The sequence below is a fragment of the Leopardus geoffroyi genome, chromosome X (assembly GCF_018350155.1).
Source record: "Leopardus geoffroyi isolate Oge1 chromosome X, O.geoffroyi_Oge1_pat1.0, whole genome shotgun sequence".
NCBI lineage: Eukaryota > Metazoa > Chordata > Mammalia > Carnivora > Felidae > Leopardus > Leopardus geoffroyi.
Window position 1 is genome coordinate 125,026,062 of NC_059343.1, and position 18,281 is coordinate 125,044,342.

Genomic DNA, 18,281 nt, shown 5'->3' on the forward strand with positions numbered 1-18,281 from the left:
TAGCCATTCTGACAGGTGTCAGGTGGTATCTCATTGTGGTTTTGATTTGTATTTCCCTGAAGAGGAGTGATGTTGAGCATTTTTTCATGTGTTGGTTGGCCACCTGGATGTCTTCTTTGGAGAAGTGTCTAGTCATGTCTTTTGCCCATTTCTTCACTGGATTCTTTGTTTTTTGGGGTGTTGAATTTGACGAGTTCTTTGTACATTTTGGATACTAACCCTTTATCTGATATGTCATTTGCAAATATCATCTCCCATTCCATTGGTTGCCTTTTAAAAGTTTTGCTGATTATTTCCTTCGCTGTGCTGAAATTTCTTATTTTGATGAGGTCCCAGTAGTTCATTTTTGCTTTGGTTTCCCTTGCCTCTGGAGACGTGTTGAGTAAGAAGTTGCTGAGGCCCAGGTCAAAGAGGTTCTTGCCTGCTTTCTCCTCGAGGATTTTGATGGCTTCTTGTCTTACATTGAGGCCTTTCATCCATTTTTAGTTTATTTTTGTGTCTGGTGTAAGAAAGTGGTCCAGGTTCATTCTTCTGCATGTCGCTGTCCAGTTTTCCCAGCACCACTTGCTGAAGAGACTGTCTTGATTCCATTGGATATTCATTCCTGCTTTGTCAAAGATTAGTTGGCCATACGTTTGTGGGTCCATTTCTGGGTTCTCTATTCTGTTCCATTGATCTGAGTGTCTGTTCTTGTGCCAAGGAGTCATTGGATTCTACCTCTCACTCTGCTACTAACTTGCTGTATGACCTTCTCCTCTTTGACACTATCAAATGGGGAGGTTGCACTAGAAGCTCTCCAGGGCCATTTCCATCTCTGTGCTACTAGTGCACAGAGTAAAGATGTTTTTGCTAATAATACTTCCAAGTGTAATGTGCATTTAAGCCTACTTCATGGCTTAAATGCAGATTAGAAGTAGTCGTTAATCAGCCTCAACTGACCTTTCCTTGCAGTCAGTACAGGCTGCATGTGCAGGACCTCTGGAGAAATGGCCCTGCTAGTGGTGGTGGTGCCCTTCTCCCACAGTCACATCAGCATCCTACCAACACCTCTGAGAGGTGTGTATTTTTTTTGCCATGGCCTTTGATGGCACACATTTCTCTTATGCTTGTGCTTTAAGCACATCTGTACTGTGTTTATTTTCTCAGTTTTGACAATGTATAGCATGTTGCACCCATAATCTCTGCTCGTTATTACCTTCCAGCAGTGTTTTTCAAGAACATGTTTAATGATGGTTTTGTTTAGGTATTTAATTGATAGAAGCAATGTTGGAAATTGTGATGTGAAATGCATCCAAGTTTGTGTTCTGCCAGTGTCTCCTATTGTTTATATATCTCTTTCTCCAAATTGAAATGTCATCTTCTCTTTTGGAAATTCCCAGGATCAAGTTGATCTTATAACAGTCAAGCAGTATGGACTGCAGGAATCTGTTCATGAAAGTGGGATAGAGTCTGCTACATGTTATGACTCCAGCATATCTTCCATGGAAAGCATACCTGAATCATCAGGTAGGTACATTTGGACACTTGGATGGAGATTACCAGAAGAAAAACAGTGGCCCACAGGGTAGTTATGGCTTTTCAAAGGAAGAGAGTGTTCTGTTTATAATGGTGTGAAATCTCAAGAGTGAACTTTCTTCATCTTCTGTAAGTTTTTTGAGATGATGATTTGAGAGCAGTGAAAGTGAATATCTCATCAGTGGTTTGAGTGCTGGAGAATGGTATTATTGTGTCCCATTAAAATTTAATATTCTAAAGATTGGTGCTAGATCCCAGTCCTTGGAGGAGTAGCATCTTATCTCTTATGCACTTAGTGAAGACTGTGCCATAGGGATTGCAATCCAAAGAAACCTCTTGTTTTAAAAAAATGTACTATAAGAAGAACTTTTAGTAAAGACCAAAAAGGATAGTCTCTCAGAAACAGTAATATTTATAATGTAAGTTTTGGTATTAAAGAAATTTCATAAATATAATTGTATAAAAAGTACAAAACTTAAAGCAGTGCTGGATGCATAATACAGATCATGTCTAATTTGCTGAGCTTAGCATAGAGTATTTGAATTTGGGAATCTTCACATATAGAACTAATACATATATTTTTAAAATATTCTAATTAATGACTTTGACATTATTGCTGCCAATTTCAAACTTTGTTTAAAAAGTCCTTTAAAAAATTGATTTAGAGAAGGGGAAGACCATGAACCCATGATTGTGATTTCTAAAACATATAAGAGCAAATTTAGTTTTAAATTTGCACACACTCTTTGAGATGTTTGCTTCTATGGGTTTGACAAAGGCAAGGAGTCCTGTATCTGCTACCACATTACCCAACAGAACAGTTCTGTCATCCCCAAATTCCTTAGTGTTGTCTCTTTGAACTCCAGCTCTGTCCTCCTCCTCTGGCAACCATTGATCCGTATTCCTTCTCTGTTTTCCTTTTTCCAGAATGTCCTGTAAATGGAATCATATAGTGCCTTACCTTTTTGGTCTGGCTTTGTTAACAAAATGCATATAAGATTCATCCATGTTTCATGAATCAATGGTTCAATCCTCTTTCCTTGCTTAGTAGTACTGAATCTTATGCATGCACCATAGTTATTTGTTTAAAAATCCATTAATCTGCAGAAAGACATCTGGGTTATTTCCACGTTTTCAGTGATTATAAGTAAAACTACTATAAACATTTGCATAGAGGGTTTTTTGTGGAAATACAAATGTTCAATTGACTTCATTAAATTCCTAGGAGTGGGACAGCTGGGTCATATGGAAAATGTGTGTAAAAGAAACTACCAAACTATATCCCAAAATGATTGCCATTTTGCATTCTTCAAATAATATTCTCCACTTTGCTTTGGGGGCTGTTGAAGGAGAATCTTTCTCAACACCTCCACCGGCAATTCAAGCACTCCTGAGATCCCCACATTCTGGAGAACATACCTTTTTGAAGTTGTTGTTCATTACGTTTAATTTGGTATTATCAGTTGGAAGGTACGAATTTTCAGAAGCACAGCCAAAAAAATTTTTATAATGAAAAGACACTCAACACGAATGGTTTGGGTACCTACCCACTTATGCATGGGTGGGTAGAGGAAAAGTCAGACACTACTTCCTTTTTATTTATTTTCAAATATGAACAGATTTTTTTGTTTTTTTAAAATTTTAACTTGTTTTATTATTATTTTTTTAATTTACAACCAGATTAGCATCTAGTGCAACAATGATTTCAGGAGTAGATTCCTTAGTGCCCCTTACCCATTTAGCCCATCCCCCCTTCCACACCCCTCCCGTAACCCTCAGTTTGTTCTCCATATTTATGAGTCTCTTCTGTTTTGTCCCCCCTCCCTGTTTTTATATTATTTTTGTTTCCCTTCCCTTATATTCATCTGTTTTGTCTCTTAAAGTCTTCATATGAGTGAAGTCATATGCTTTTTGTCTTTCTCTAGTTTCACTTAGCATAATGCCCTCCAGTTCCATCCATGTGGTTGCAAATGGCAAGATTTCATTCTTTTTGATTGCCAAGTAATACTCTATTGTATATATATACTACATCTTCTTTATCCATTCATCCATCCATGGACATTTGGGCTCTTCCCATAGTTTGGCTATTGTTTATAGTGCTGCTATAAACATGGGGGTGCATGTGCCCCTTCAAAACAGCACATCTGTATCCCTTGGATAAATGCCTAATAGTGCGATTGCTGGGTCGTAGGGTAGTTCTATTTTTAGTTTTTTGAGGAACCTCCATACTGTTTTCCAGAGTGGCTGCACCAGCTTGCATTGCCACCAACAATGCAAAAGAGATCCTCTTTCTCCACATCCTTGCCAACATCTGTTGTTGCCTGAGTTGTCAATGTTAGCCATTCTGACAGGTGTGAGGTGGCATCTCATTGTGGTTTTGATTTGTATTTCCCTGATGATGAGTGAAGTTGAGCATTTTTTCATGTGTAGGTTGGCCATCTGGATGTGTTCTTTGGAGAAGTGTCTATTCATGTCTTTTGCCCATTTCTTCACTGGATTATTTGTTTTTTGGGTGTTGAGTTTGATAAGTTCTTTATAGATTTTGGATACTAACCCTTTATCTGATACGTCATTTGCAAATATCTTCTCCCATTCTGTCGGTTGCCTTTTAGTTTTGCTGATTGTTTCCTTCGCTGTGCAGAAGCTTTTTATTTTGATGAGGTCCCAGTAGTTCATTTTTTGCTTTTGTTTCCCTTGCCTCCGGAGACGTGTTGAGTAAGAAGTCGCTGTGGCCAAGATCAAAGAGTTTTTGCCTGCTTTCTCCTCGAGGATTTTGATGGCTTCCTGTCTTACATTGAGGTCTTTCATCCATTTTGAGTTTGTTTTTGTGTATGGGGTAGGAAAGTGGTCCAGGTTCATTCTTCTGCACGTCGCTGTCCAGTTTTCCCAGCACCACTTGCTGAAGAGACTGTCTTGATTCCATTGGATATTCATTCCTGCTTTGTCAAAGATTAGTTGGCCATAAGTTTGTGGGTCCATTTCTGGGTTCTTTATTCTTTTCCATTGATCTGAGTGTCTGTTCTTGTGGCAGTACCATACTGTCTTGATGATTACAGCTTTGCACTATAGCTTGAAGTCTGGGATTGTGATGCCTCCTGCTTTCATTTTCTTTTTCAAGATTGCTTTGGCTATTCGGGGTCTTTTCTGGTTCCATACAAATTTTAGGATTGTTTGTTCTACCTCTGTGAAGAATGCTGGTGTTATTTTGATAGGGATTGCATTGAATATGTAGATTGCTTTGGGTAGTATCGACATTTTAATAATATTTGTTCTTCGTATCCAGGAGCATGGGATCTTTTTCTATTTTTTTCTTTTTTGTGTCTTCTTCTATTTCTTTCATAACCTTTCTATAGTTTTCAGTGTATAGATTTTTCACCTGTTTGGTTAGATTTATTCCTAGGTATTTTATGGGTTTTTTTTTTTTTTTTTGTGCGACTGTAAATGGGATTGATTCCTTGATTTCTCTGTCACTTCATTATTGGTGTATAGGAGTGCATCTGATTTCTGTGCATTGATTTTATATCCTGCAACTTTGCTGAATTCATCAATAAATTCTAGCAGTTTTTTGGTGGAATCTTTTGGGTTTCCATATAGAGTATCATGTCATGTGCTAAGAGTGAAAGTTTGACCTCCTCCTGGCCAATTTGGATGGCTTTTATTTCTTTGTGTTGTCTGGTTGCAGAGGATAAGACTTCCAATAGTATGTTGAGCAACAGTGGTGAGAGTGGACATCCCTGTCTTGTTCCTGACCTTAGGGGGAAAGCTCTCAGTTTTTCCATTGAGGATGATATTAGTGTTCAGTTGTTCATACATGGCTTTTATGATCTCGAGGTACGCTCCTTCTGTCCCTACCTTCTTGAGGGTTTTTATCAAGAAAGGATGCTGTATTTTGTCAAATGCTTTCTCTGCATCTATTGAGAGGATCATATGGTTCTTGTCCTTTCTTTTATTGATGTGGTGAATCACGTTAATTGTTTTGTGGATATTGAACCAGCCCTGTATCCCAGGTATAAATCTCACTTGGTCGTGGTGAATAATTTTTTAATGTATTGTTGGAGCCAATTGGCTAATATCTTGTGGAGGATTTTTGCATCCATGTTCATCAGGGAAATTGGTCTATAGTTCTCCTTTTTAGTGGTGTCTCTGTCTGGTTTTGGAATCAAGGTAATGGTGGCTTCATAGGAAGAGTTTGGAAGTTTTCCTTCCATTTCTATTTTTTGGAAAAGCTTCAAGAGAATAGGTGTTAACTCTTCCTTAAATGTTTGGTAGAATTCCCCTGGAAAGCCATCTGGCCCTGGACTCTTGTTTTTTGGCAGATTTGTGATTACTAATTCAATTTCCTTACTGGTTATGGGTCTGTTCAAATTTTCTATTTCTTCCTGTTTCCATTTTGGTAGTGTATATGTTTCTAGGAATTTGTTCATTTCTTCCAGATTGCCCATTTTATTGGCATATAATTGCTCATAATATTCTCTTATTATTGTTTTTATTTCTGCTGTGTTGGTTGTGATCTCTCCTCTTTCATTATTGATTTTATTTATTTGGGTCCTTTCCTTTTTCCTTTTGATCAAACTGGCTAATGGTTTATCAATTTTGTTAATTCTTTGAAAAACCAGCTTCTGGTTTCATTAATCTGTTCTACTGTGTTTTCTTGGTTTCGATTTCTGCTCTAATCTTTATTATTTCCTGTCTTCTGCTGGTTTTGGGTTTTATTTGCTGTTCTTTTTCCAGCTTCTTAAGGTGTAAGGTTAGGTTGTGTATCTGAGCTCTTTCTTCCTTCTTTAGGAAGGCCTGGATTGCTATATACTTTCCTCTTATGACCGCCTTTGCTGCGTCCCAGAGGTTTTGGGTTGTGGTGTTATCATTTTCATTGACTTCCACATACTTTTTAATTTCCTCTTTAACTTCTTGGTTAGCCCATTCGTTCTTTAGTAGGATGATCTTCAGTCTCCAAGTATTTGTTACCTTTCCAGATTTTTTCTTGTGGTTGATTTTGAGTTTCATAGCATTGTGGTCTGAAAATATGCACAGTATGATCTTGATCTTTTTGTACTTACTTAGGGATGATTTGTGCTCCAGTATATGGTCTATTCTGGAGAGCGTTCCATGTATATTCTTCTGCTTTAGGATGAAATATTCTGAATATATCTGTTAAGTCCATCTGGTCCAGTGTGTCATTCAAAGCCCTTGTTTCCTTGTTGATTTTTTGGTTAGATGATCTGTCCATTGCTGTGAGTGGGGTGTTGAAGTCTCCTACTATTATGCTATTACTGTTGATGAGTTTCTTTATGTTTGTGATTAATTGATTTATGTATTTGGGTGCTTCCACATTTGGCGCATAAATGTTTACAATTTTTAGGTCTTCTTCATGGATAGACCCCTTGATTATGATATAATGCCCTTCTGCATCTCCTGATACAGTCTTTATTTTGAAGTCTAAATCGTCTGATATAAGTTATGGCTACTCCGGCTTTCTTTTTTTGGCCATTAGCATGATAGATGGTTTTCCATCCCTTTATCAAATATGAACAGATTTTTAAGTAATGCTCTGACTTACTCCTGGTACCTGGCACATCTGATCCTTAACATAGAATAAAACTGGACACTCCTGTTTTTATGACTTAAAAGGGGAAATAAAGAGAAATCAGTAAATCTTTGATAATGTTGGTACTTCTGCTTTCTTGGTCATGAATGCCACTGTGCTTTCTTTCAGCTACATCATCTTTGCAGAGCTTTGAATTCGAACCTGAGGTGGAACAGGCGGATGATATGGATGAGGTGCAACAGGTGGACGAGGTGGAAAAGATGGGTCAGATTGATGAGATGGAAGAGGTGGAACAAGTAGATAAAGAAGAAGAGGTGGAGCAAGCGGAGGAGGTGGAGGAGGAGGACCAGCTAGACCAGGTGGAGCAGGAGGCCCTCTCATCCTTCAGTGTGGCTGGTGGCATCAGTGATGAGGTACCTGTGGGAGTCTTGCTCCATGTATTTGTCTGGACCACTAACCCTGAAAAACCCTGAATTTCCACTCTTGTGCTCAGGTTCATTTTGCAGAAAGCATATTATTATTTTTTAACTGTATCACCATTTCTGTCATACTGGATTTTCCTATTCTGCTGAGAATCCAGTAGACCCTAGAAAATAGGGAGATTGAAGATTCTCTAAGTAAAACCAAATCTCCGTTCCTTTCTTAATGTGAAATATGCAAAGACACCTTGTGCTTGAGAGAAAGTTTGGGCCAAATGGGAAGGTTATCCACTAAGAAAAGGCAGTATTTTATTTTATTTTACTTTATTACATTTTATTTTATTTTTAAACATTCTTAAAATATAATTTATTGTCAAATTGGTTTCCATACAACACCCATTGCTCATCCCAACAAGTGCCCTCCTCCCTGCCCATAACCCACTTTCCCTTATCCCCCACCCCCATCTACCCTTAGTTTGTTCTCAGTCCTTAAGAGTCTCTTACGGTTTGCCTCCCTTCCTCTCTGTAACTTTTTCCCCCCTTCCTCTCCCCCCTGGTCTTCTGTTATGTTTCTCAAGATCCACATATGAGTGAAAACATATGGTATCTGTCTTACTCTGCCTGGCTTATTTCACTTAGCATAATACCCTCCAGTTCCATCCACATTGCTGCGAATGGCCAGATTTCATTCTTTCTCATTGCCAAGTAGTATTCCATTGTATATATAAACCACATCTTCTTTATCCATTCATCCATCGATGGACATTTGGGCTCTTTCCATAATTTGGCTATTGTTGAAAGTGCTGCTATAAGCATTGGGGTACATGTGCCCCTATGCATCAGCACTCCTGTATCTTTTGGGTAGATTTCTAGCAGTGCTATTGCTGGGTCATAGGGTAGTTCTATTTTTAATTTTTTAGGAACCTCCACACTGTTTTCCAGAGTGGCTGCATCATTTTGCATTCCCACCAGCAGTGCAAGAGGGTTCCCATTTCTCCACATCCTCGCCAGCATCTATAGTCTCCTGATTTGTTCATTTTAGCCACTCTGACTGACACGAAATGGCATCTGAGTGTGGTTTTGATTTGTATTTCCCTGATGAGGAGTGACATTGAGCATCTTTTCATGTGTCTGTTGGCCATCCGGATGTCTTCTTTGGAAAAGTTTCTATTCATGTCTTCTACCCATTTCTTCACTGGATTATTTGTTTTTCAGGTGTGAAGTTTGGTGAGTTCTTTATAGATTTTAGATACTAGCCTTTTATCTGATATGTCATTTGCAAATATCTTTTCCCATTCCATCGGTTGCCTTTTAGTTTTATTGATTGTTTCCTTTGCTGTACAGAAGCTTTTTATCTTGATGAGGTCCCAATAGTTCACTTTTGATTTTAATTCCCTTGGGAAAGGCAGTACTTTAAAGCACTGTTCCTTATCACCTGTGAGGGGATGCTAACCATCTCCAAGAAAGATGACTTTCCTGCTTACCATAGCAGCACCTCCCCACCACAAGCTAGGTTTCTCCAATGGAATTTTTGTTAGGTTAGAAGCATGCCTTTCAGAATGTTAGATGTAGCCAACCTTCAAATGTCAACATTGATGTATGGTCTGAGGCCAAATCAATACATTTGGATTAACTACTCTGTTGCTCTTCTGTCCTCAAATTTGTGTACATAATGACAGATTTGGACAATCATCTTTTATAATAGACAAGATTATTAAAATCAGGATTGGTAGGCAAGGTAATGAGTTTATGGTTTGTTACATGGAATTGTGTGCATTAATTATGAAGCCTAAGATGAGTCACTCCCTATTGTAATGAGAAGAACTGAGGGATAGAAGACAGTGTGCAGTGACTTTGGCACATCCCTGCATATCAGTTTCTCCATCTTGAAATGGTCTGCTTGCCTTGCAGGGATTTTTGGACTGCTATGAAAAATTTTTGAACAATTTAAAAGAAAATTTCTGTATAAATCCATTTTGTCCTTATTTATGTCTTTATTATGCCAAAATGCTGTGGTTCCCCTTCCACTGTTGACGTTTCTCTTCTGCTTTGAATGAATTTATAACTAAACTTTCAATATAATATTTGTTTAAAATAGTCAAAATAACCAGCCTTGAGTGTGAATAATACAGTTCTGCATGTGGTACATGGGCTTATTGGGCTTATTTTGGGGTTCCATGGATTGACAGGCTGGAATGTAGCCAGAAGATGGAGACAGGATGGAGGAAGGCTGAAAAATGTCATATTGTCAGTAGTGGGAGGTAGTCACAGTGGAAGGCATTGGAGAAGGGAAGCTGGGAAGGGACAGGACAGACTGATCCAAGTAGCTGCATAGCCATCATGTTCCTGAAGTAGAAGACAAGTCTCCAGTGGATCAAACTAGGGTGGAGAGCTAGCAGCTCAGGACTGGCAACTTTCCATTCCTCTCAAGAAAGCCTTTCTTAGATGAGTTAGGTTACCTCCCCAGGTGGTGAGCTTCCTCACCTTCAACAGAAAAGTTTGAGACAGGCTTGGTAGCTCATCTACCAAAGACAGCAGAGAAAAGATTCCTGCTTGGAGAATGGGAGTGTGGATGTGATAACCTATAAGGTTTGTCGCTTCCAGTCTTGAGTTTAGACTTTTTATTTTATTTTATTTTATTTCATTTCATTTCATTTCATTTCATTTCATTTGTTTGTTGAAAGCCTGCTTTCTTTTTTTAAAATATTTATTTATTTTTGAAAGAGAATTAGAACATGTGTGGCGGGGGGGGGGGGTGGTGGTGAGAGAGAGGGAGACACAGAATCTGAAGCAGGCTCCAGGCTCTGAGCTGTCAGCACAGAGCCCAACATGGGGCTAGAACCCATGAACCATGAGATCATGACCTGAGTCAAAGTTGGATGCTTAGCTGACTGAACCACCCAGGTGTACTGAATGCCTGATTTCTTATATGAAGATCTATATACTATATAACAAAAAAAGGACAATTGGACAATTTTCAATGGCTTAAAAATACATATATGATTTTTTATTCCAAGTGAGAAAAACAACTTGCATGTATTTTCCTCTGTCTCTCTTTAATAATTCAGCTGTGTGCTTCCATTAGCCATAAAGGGGTTTAAGGCCACAGTATAGAATAGAAGGCCACAGAACAGACTTTTGTTTTTGTTTTCTAGTAGTCGCATGCTTATGTACCTTCTCATCATTAATACTGACACTGTGGCTCTCTCATCTTGTTTATACACACAATATATAGCCCAGATCAGGCGAATGATAGCTTTCACAGATAGCTTTTTTCCAAGAACCCCGCCTCTTTCCTGCCCCCTTAGCTAGCCAGTTGAGAAGCCATGTCCACTTTATTAAATTCTCTCAAATATGTCCCTTCATTTGTATGTGTCCTTCCTCTAGTCTGTTTCAGGCCCCTGTTACCTCTACTATAACTGTATGGACAGCACTTACTTTAGAGGACATTGTGAAGGTCAGATCTGTGGATTTCTTTGTAGTGCTTATAAGAGCACCTGGAACAAAGGAAGTGCAAGTTGACCGTTCCTCTTACCACATTGCCAACAGGGGCATCTGATAGATGTTTCCCACATGCCTCATCTGTGATATGACTCACTGCATTCTGAGTCTTCCACTAAGGACTTCGGGCAGGTTGCTTCACACTTTGGGGCCAATTCCACAGCTTTATGTTTTGAGGCAAAAAATCTGACTAAATGATTCCCATGATCCATTTCTGATCTAGAAATCCTGGATTCTGTAACCATTTCTTCAGACTTTCTAGTAACGAATGAAATTGGGAGTGGAGTGACATCATTCACATTCTCAGTCTTTAAAAACTTGGAAATAAAGCAATATGGTAGGATTTGGAGAACCTGGTGTCCCTATCTATGAACCACAAGCAATTCCTCTCCACAGCTATTAGAACCACTACCGTCAATTGCATTGTACATCAACAAACGGGAGCTGGGGCTGATGAGGAAGTTTAGGGAGCAGCTGGAAGAAAAGACTCGGATGCTGCAGGCTGAGATCAAAAGCCTGCAAGACACACTGGAAATGATGAAGGAGCAGCTTCGGAGAATAGAGGATTCTGGCTTTCAGATCAGAGGCCAGTTCCATGTAAGTAAGAGGCAAAAGGGAGAGGAGAAAGGGACCTTGATAGTTTTCAAGGAGTTAGTAGGGCCTGCTAGTAGTGACAGCAGCTGCTCCAGGATGGCATGGGACATTTGGAGTAGTATTCAGCAGTGACATTTGGCTTTGCTCTTTGTCTCTTGGCTGCAGTGGCTGAAATGGGCCCAGCTGGGCTCTGGCAGTGGCAGACGGCCTTATATACAACCAGGGCTTCCTGTGAGCCTACCTGAAGGCACTGTCACTCCATGCCCTGAGGAAAGGTGTGGCTCCTGAATAAGACCTTTGTGATACTGTGTCCTTACAGATGCAGCCAACCACCTCACACCACCTTCACTGTCCTGAGCCCCAGTCTTTGGAGCCAGTGCCCAAGAAACCGCGCACTGAGCAAATGGAGGGGCCCTTCCCAGATTTCAAGGACACCAAATTCCCTGAGGAGCTTGAGGAGCCTTGTGATGCCTCCAACCAGGTAGGGAAAGGCTGTTTTAACTACGTAGCTGAAAGGAGATTTGACTTTCATGAAAATTGGGGCTCACCTGGTTCTCCTGAGGGTGTAGTGGCTACTTGGTTGCAGTTCATTTACCTGAGATAAAAAAAAAAAATCTTGACTAACTAGACCTGGACACACATCCACACATACACGTACATATGTTCTGAATTGTAGCTTATTTAGCCAAGAGCATGACTGCAACTAGTGCCTTAGCAAACAAGTAAGATAGCACCCAGACCAAGCCCAGAGATGCAGGGCCAGTCATCTTCTGCTTCAGGAGAACAGAGGGGGAGCATTCCAGCAATCTCCAGGGGGCTCTTGCAGACACTGAGGTACTGTCATCTCTTTCCTTTGGATGCAACATGTGCAGGGGCAGGAACAATACCTGTAGCAGCAGATCCTGTGGGAAACTAGATGCTGCAAATACGCCTGCTAAACCAGGCTGGCATGGCTGTGCCCCTCTGTGATGACCTTGTTACATTTATGCAGAACCAGCCTGTCGTTGTTCCTGTCCAGTTAATGGCTGGACAACATCCCTGTGACAACTGTCAAGATGAAAACCTTGGGGGGGGGCCTCAAAGATGACAGTCAGAGGGAAGAAGTGCATGGGATGGTGGCAGTGGCTAAGATCCCTGCTTTCCCCTCGTGACTGGGCGCCATGCCTAAAACCATGAGTGACTTGTCCACGGGACACCAAAAGCGCCCTCATCAAAAGCAGCATGCTCCCACCCATCTTGCTCTGTGGCCACTGGTTCCCTACCTCTGTGTTCACAGTGTGTGGCCAAGCATGCATTGATGGAACAGAGGAGTCTCCATGAAAATAGAAGGCCTAGATGAGTACACCCCCAAGCTAGGGAATTAGCATGCAAATCTCGAAATCTCTTGGCTTCATCCACACAAGCCCAGACTCATGGCACAGGGTATCTTATAGGGAAGTCTTGAGTGCCCATATCTGAATAACTTCTGGGCTCTCAGTTTTCTTCTCCCACTTCACTGGGATCTGGTGATCACAACAGACCAGATGAAGGGGTCCCCATGGATTGGCAATCTGTGGGAGAGGAGTGGGTATGAAACATTTGTTTGATGGCCAATGGATTCCAAAGAGCTAACATCACAGAAGGACTAAGCCCTGGAGGCAGTATGAGGACATGAACACATTTTTTGTTCAGTGATAGTTTGTGGCCCCAAATTCCAGAAAGAGAAGGCTCTGCTCAGCAATGAAGGGGTTGTATATAGCACATGCTTGATGCCCAATAAATATTTTTGAATGAATGCCAGTTCTCTGTGTGAGCCTCCCAGAGCTCCAGATTTCCTTCTGGGCCTTCCTGTAGGATCAGTGACCCTGATATGTGGGGTAGGTGGGTTAGTGCCATGTTTTACACTGGCCTGATCATCAGAATCCACTTGAGGAAGTTGTGGAAAGTACAGATTCGGAAGTCCCTATTTATCCCAAGAGCCCCAGACATAGCGTTTTAGAGAGAGCGCTGGACTTGCAGTGAGGAACTGGCCTGGCACCCCCATCCAGCTACCAGCTCCTTCAGTGACAAAGGGCAAGGCACTGACTTTGGGTGGGTAAAGTAACTTGCATTAAGGCATGTGGCAGAGCCAGGACTGTCCAAGTAAAACAAATAAAACTACTTGAGACAAAAGACTAATTCATCTCAATCTTTACATTCACTTTAATGTGGCAAATGGAATCTTACTCAGGCAAAGTGAGAGTGCAAACCAGTGAATCCTGATTTAGCCACCAAAGCGAAATGTTCCATAAGCACCTACTGATGAGCAAGGCAGTGGCTCCTGGGTCATCATTGTTCCCTGATCCACGTCACTGTAACATGTTTCTTTCAGTTTTCTTTCTGAGGACCAGCAGGGGTCCCCCATCAATCTGCTGCCACTGCTGTATAGTCCCAGCTCTGAGACAGGTTCCTCTACCAGCTTTTCTGAGTCTCCCATAAATTCTGACTCAAATTGAGTCACCCTGGAGACCTCGCAGGATTACATTCAACTTTGGCAACAGCCACCAGATCCACAGTATCACATTTACTTCCAAGTGAATACTTATCCTTCCAGTGAGCAGGCCACTATGCAGGACCAAGCCACCTGGGCCCAGGTATACCATTCCTTTCTCCTCTCCTCCCCAGCCCAGGTCAGGGGTTCTGTATGGAGGCTGGGTCTTTTCCCCAAAAGGCACACACAACAGGAGTATGCTATCTGTGTGAAATCCAGGCTTCAAAGCTCAGTAAATTTGAGGGTGGTTACTCACATGGTGGTGGCAGGCACTGCTGAGTAAAAAGATTCTCTTCAGGGTTCCATGAAAAAGTGAGCTGTCCTCATGTATATTAAATGCAATATCACATGGAAACTTCTTAAACATATGTTACCTGGGCAAAGTGAGTCATGCCATATGCTGAAATCATTGCCAGAGGCCAGGCCCCTTTCTGAACTTGTGGATCTTTAGTTCCCTCGTACAAAGTCCAGAGCCTAGTGTGAGTATGTTTCCTTGTACTGAAAATAAACAAGGGTTCTTCTATGGAATGTACTTGGTATTCATCCACAGGGTGCTCCATATTTGGCAGGACAGACCCCACTTTGGGGACCGTCTGTAATAGTCATGTTTCCAGGGCAGTGTTAACAGCTGGTCCAGATGGCAGTCACATATTGGATTTTGCTCCCAGATACACTCCCAGCAAGCCCCTTGGGACCATAAATTCTCAATATGACTAAAAGCACTTATAAAGGTGTTTTGATTCTGGATTTAGAAACCTTGATGGAGTCTAACCTCTGATTTTCAAAACTATCAAGAACAAGAAGAGGAAAAAAACAGTAGGCCAAGGCAGGATGAGGGAGTTTGGTTATTTTAAATGGCTAAAGTGTGATTATTTTCACATACACACCTGGACCAACTGGACTGCCAGTCCTCGGAAAAGTTGATCCATGAGAGGGACTTCTCATGCAAAGAGACCAGATGCTCAGTGGACCCTGTAGTTGAGTTACCAAGCCAGACTCTGGTTAAACCCTTCATCATGTCTCCTTTTGAGGCACTGTTGTCTGGATGGGTCCTTAGAAGCAGAGCTGAGACAAAGCTGAACAGGTATCCCAGGGAAGTGGAGAAGGGAGGACCCCTGGGAGGTTGTTGGGAGAATGCAGTGGAATGGCCAAGGGCAGGACCATGTGGGAGCTTCCTTGTCCACAAGACTTCAGGGGCTCCCCACACCCTGCCTTGACTCATTTCCACTGTCCTCTGGGCACTCCCTGTCCCCAAGTCCCCAAGCATATCCATCTTTCTTCCCATAGCCCAGCCCTGCTCTGTCTGTTCTTCTGTATTCTCTTCCACCCCTTTGGTTGTACTTCTTGAAATCTTACATCACCCTCAAAACCCAACCCAAGGGATCCTTCCTCCTCAAACAGAAAAGGGTCCCCCAGCCTACTCTGTAATACGACTTTTGTGTCTGCCCCTCGTCCCCACTATACAACTTAGAGTGGGTTGTTGTTACCTTTCCCATCACATTGTTCAAGTGGGCCAAGTACCTCACTGGTAAGTGAGGCTTCGCAATGAGCAGAGTAATAGCAAGGTCCAAGGGTAGGGGCAGGAAGAGAGCTTCCAAGCCTTCAGCTAGCCATGACTGGCAGAGAAGCTGGGCTAGGGAGGGCCAGACACAGAACTCAGTAGCCTTAGGCATTAAGACAACTTTGGGAGAGCCCAGTGCTACTTCTGCTGGTCTTTCAGGCAAGATGCTGTTGAAACATGAAAGTGGAGAGGAACCCCGTTTTCCCCAGCTGCACTTTCTAGCAGCACCTTGTAGGCGTGTGTTCCAAAGATATTTCTCAGTAGCTTGCTGACTTGAACTAAAGGGAGCTTCTCACCTTGTCCCCCTTTTTCTTAGCAGGTGCTGGCTACTGAAGTAGGAAGCCAGGGATCTCCAGATTCAGAGGCTTTCCAGGACCATGATGAATTACCACCAGGCCAAATCAACGATTTCATGTCTGCAGAACAGTCCAGCTTGGATGAACACCAGTGGGATTTTCATACTGAACCTTGAGAGAAGAGGGACAGACAGGCCAATGAGGCCTGCATGGCCAGGGGAACTCCAAGGCTTACAGAATCCCCTGGAGTAGGGGTTGAAGAATGGGGTGGGTACTTTCTTTTTTTTCTTGATAAGTTCTGTTTGGGATTGTTGAGCACAACCTGTTTCTTGGAAGTTGTGTTTCAGCGGCAGCCTGTGATCCCTAGTGTGCTAATATGTGACAGTAGCCAGGCCACAGCAGGAGACCACTGTCCCCACCTACCCTGCTTGACCTTTCACACACCTATTCTACCATGGGCAGGCATGTTACAGAGGCTGCAAGTTAGAATACCTTTTTTTCTGCCAAGAAACATTTTCCAGAATTGTTTTCAATCTAGTAAGAAGCTGTTCTGTCTTAAGCCACAAGCCACAGCCTTGGCCTTGATGACCAGGCCCTGCATCTCCTCCACGGTCATGTTTGGGAAACCCAAGGGAATGGCATTCCAACTGTGGGAAGCTGCAATCAGATTAACACAGGCGCTTTGTACTGAAATAATCACAGTCCCAATACTTAATAAAAATTGTCTTTCGTTGCAACTCTGTGAACTTATGACTAATTTTTGGAACCTAAAAATGGTACTGACTTAATTGGTACCAGGATCCCGGTACCAGGCTCATTTCCTAGAGTTGGGTCCCTCATATATGCTTCAGCTCCCTGCCACATTTGCCAAGGCTGATGGCTCTTTCATTGATGCCAAGGGCATCCACAGGCCCACCAGGCCCAAAACAGTGGGCGTAGAGGTTACCCATTGCATGTAGCCCATGCTCTGCTTCACCTCAGGGGTCAGCCTGGATGCTCTGCATGCATGTTCCTTCTCTCTTGACTATAGCTTTTCTTCCAGGGATGACACCTTGGAGGAAAAGTGATTTGTTCACTGGCCAAACACCAAGGAGAGCATGTTCCCAGCTGTCTGCACAGAAGATGAGAGGAGAGGGGAGGGGGCACTTGGATAACCTTATCAGAAGTTATCCTGAGCCTTTAATATCTGTCTTAAGATAAAGAGTCATTGCTGGAGTAAGGCAAAGGAAACCCTCAGTCTTCAGTGACAAGTTAAAGGGGGCACATGAGGCCTCACACCCATAGGAAACCTGATCTCTACCAGGGTGCTATGGATTGAATGTATCCCCGTCAAATTCATATATTAACCCCCTACCCTCTCCCAAAGTGATAGTATTTGAAGGTGGTGCCCTTGGGAGGCACTTAGGTTCAGATGAGGTCATAAGATTGGGACCCCCATAATGGGAGTAATGCCTTAGTATGAAGGAAACAATCAGCAAAACTAAAAGGCAACCGACAGAATGGGAGAAGATATTTGCAAATGACATATCAGATAAAGTCAGAGAAAGACAAAACGCATATGACTTCACTCATATGAGGACTTTAAGAGACAAAACAGATGAACATAAGGGAAGGGAAACAAAAATAATATAAAAACAGGGAGGGGGAACAAAACAGAAGAGACTCATAAATATGGAGAACAAACTGAGGGTTACTGGAGGGGTTGTGGGAGGGGAGATGGGCTAAATGGGTAAGGGGCATTAAGGAATCTACTCCTGAAATCATTGTTGCACTATATGCTTAATTTGGATGTAAATTTAAAAAAATAAAAAAATTAAATTAAAAGAAAAGAAGAAGAGACACAGAGAGCTTGCTCCCTCTCTCACCTTGTGTGCATAAGGAAGAGGTCATATCAGTACAGAGCAAGATGGTGGCTACCTATAAGTGAAGAGAAGAGGTATCAGAATAAAATACCTTCCTGGGGTGCTTGGGTGGCTCAGTCAGTTGGGTGTCTGACTTCAGCTCAGGTCATGATCTCGTAGTTCATGAATTCAAGCCCCACATTAGGCTCTGTGCTGACGGCTTGGAGCCTGGACCCTGTTTCGGATTCTCTGTCTCCCTCTCCCTCTACCCTCCCCTGCCTGCTCTCAAAAATAAACAAACATTAAAAAAAAAAAAAAAAACTATCTTGCTGGAACCTTCATTTTGGACTTTCAGCCTTCAGAATGGTGAACAATAGAGATCTGTTGTTGAAGCCCCCCATCTGTAGTATTTTGTTATGGCAGCCTTAGATGACCAAGACATGGGGGCTCTTTGCTTTTTGGCATGTCCTTTTGTAGCCATTGGGAAGAAGCAGCTGAAG

At 42.0% G+C, this 18,281-nt stretch overlaps 1 protein-coding gene across 3 annotated transcripts in view; it reads left to right on the forward strand.

The window, feature by feature from the left end:
- The window catches only part of PASD1 (PAS domain containing repressor 1), a 119,514-nt gene extending 102,837 nt beyond the window's left edge, over window positions 1-16,677 (forward strand). For 2 of the 3 annotated variants that reach the window (XM_045473285.1, XM_045473286.1), the window contains 4 exons: window positions 1,380-1,506; window positions 7,229-7,473; window positions 11,377-11,577; window positions 15,961-16,677. In XM_045473285.1, coding sequence (XP_045329241.1) covers window positions 1,380-1,506; window positions 7,229-7,473; window positions 11,377-11,577; window positions 15,961-16,116 — 729 coding nt within the window. In that variant the 3' untranslated portion in view covers window positions 16,117-16,677. The remainder of the gene's footprint in view (window positions 1-1,379; window positions 1,507-7,228; window positions 7,474-11,376; window positions 11,578-15,960) is intronic. The other variant, XM_045473287.1, reaches the window with a different exon arrangement.
- The last annotated feature ends 1,604 nt before the right edge of the window (window positions 16,678-18,281 follow it).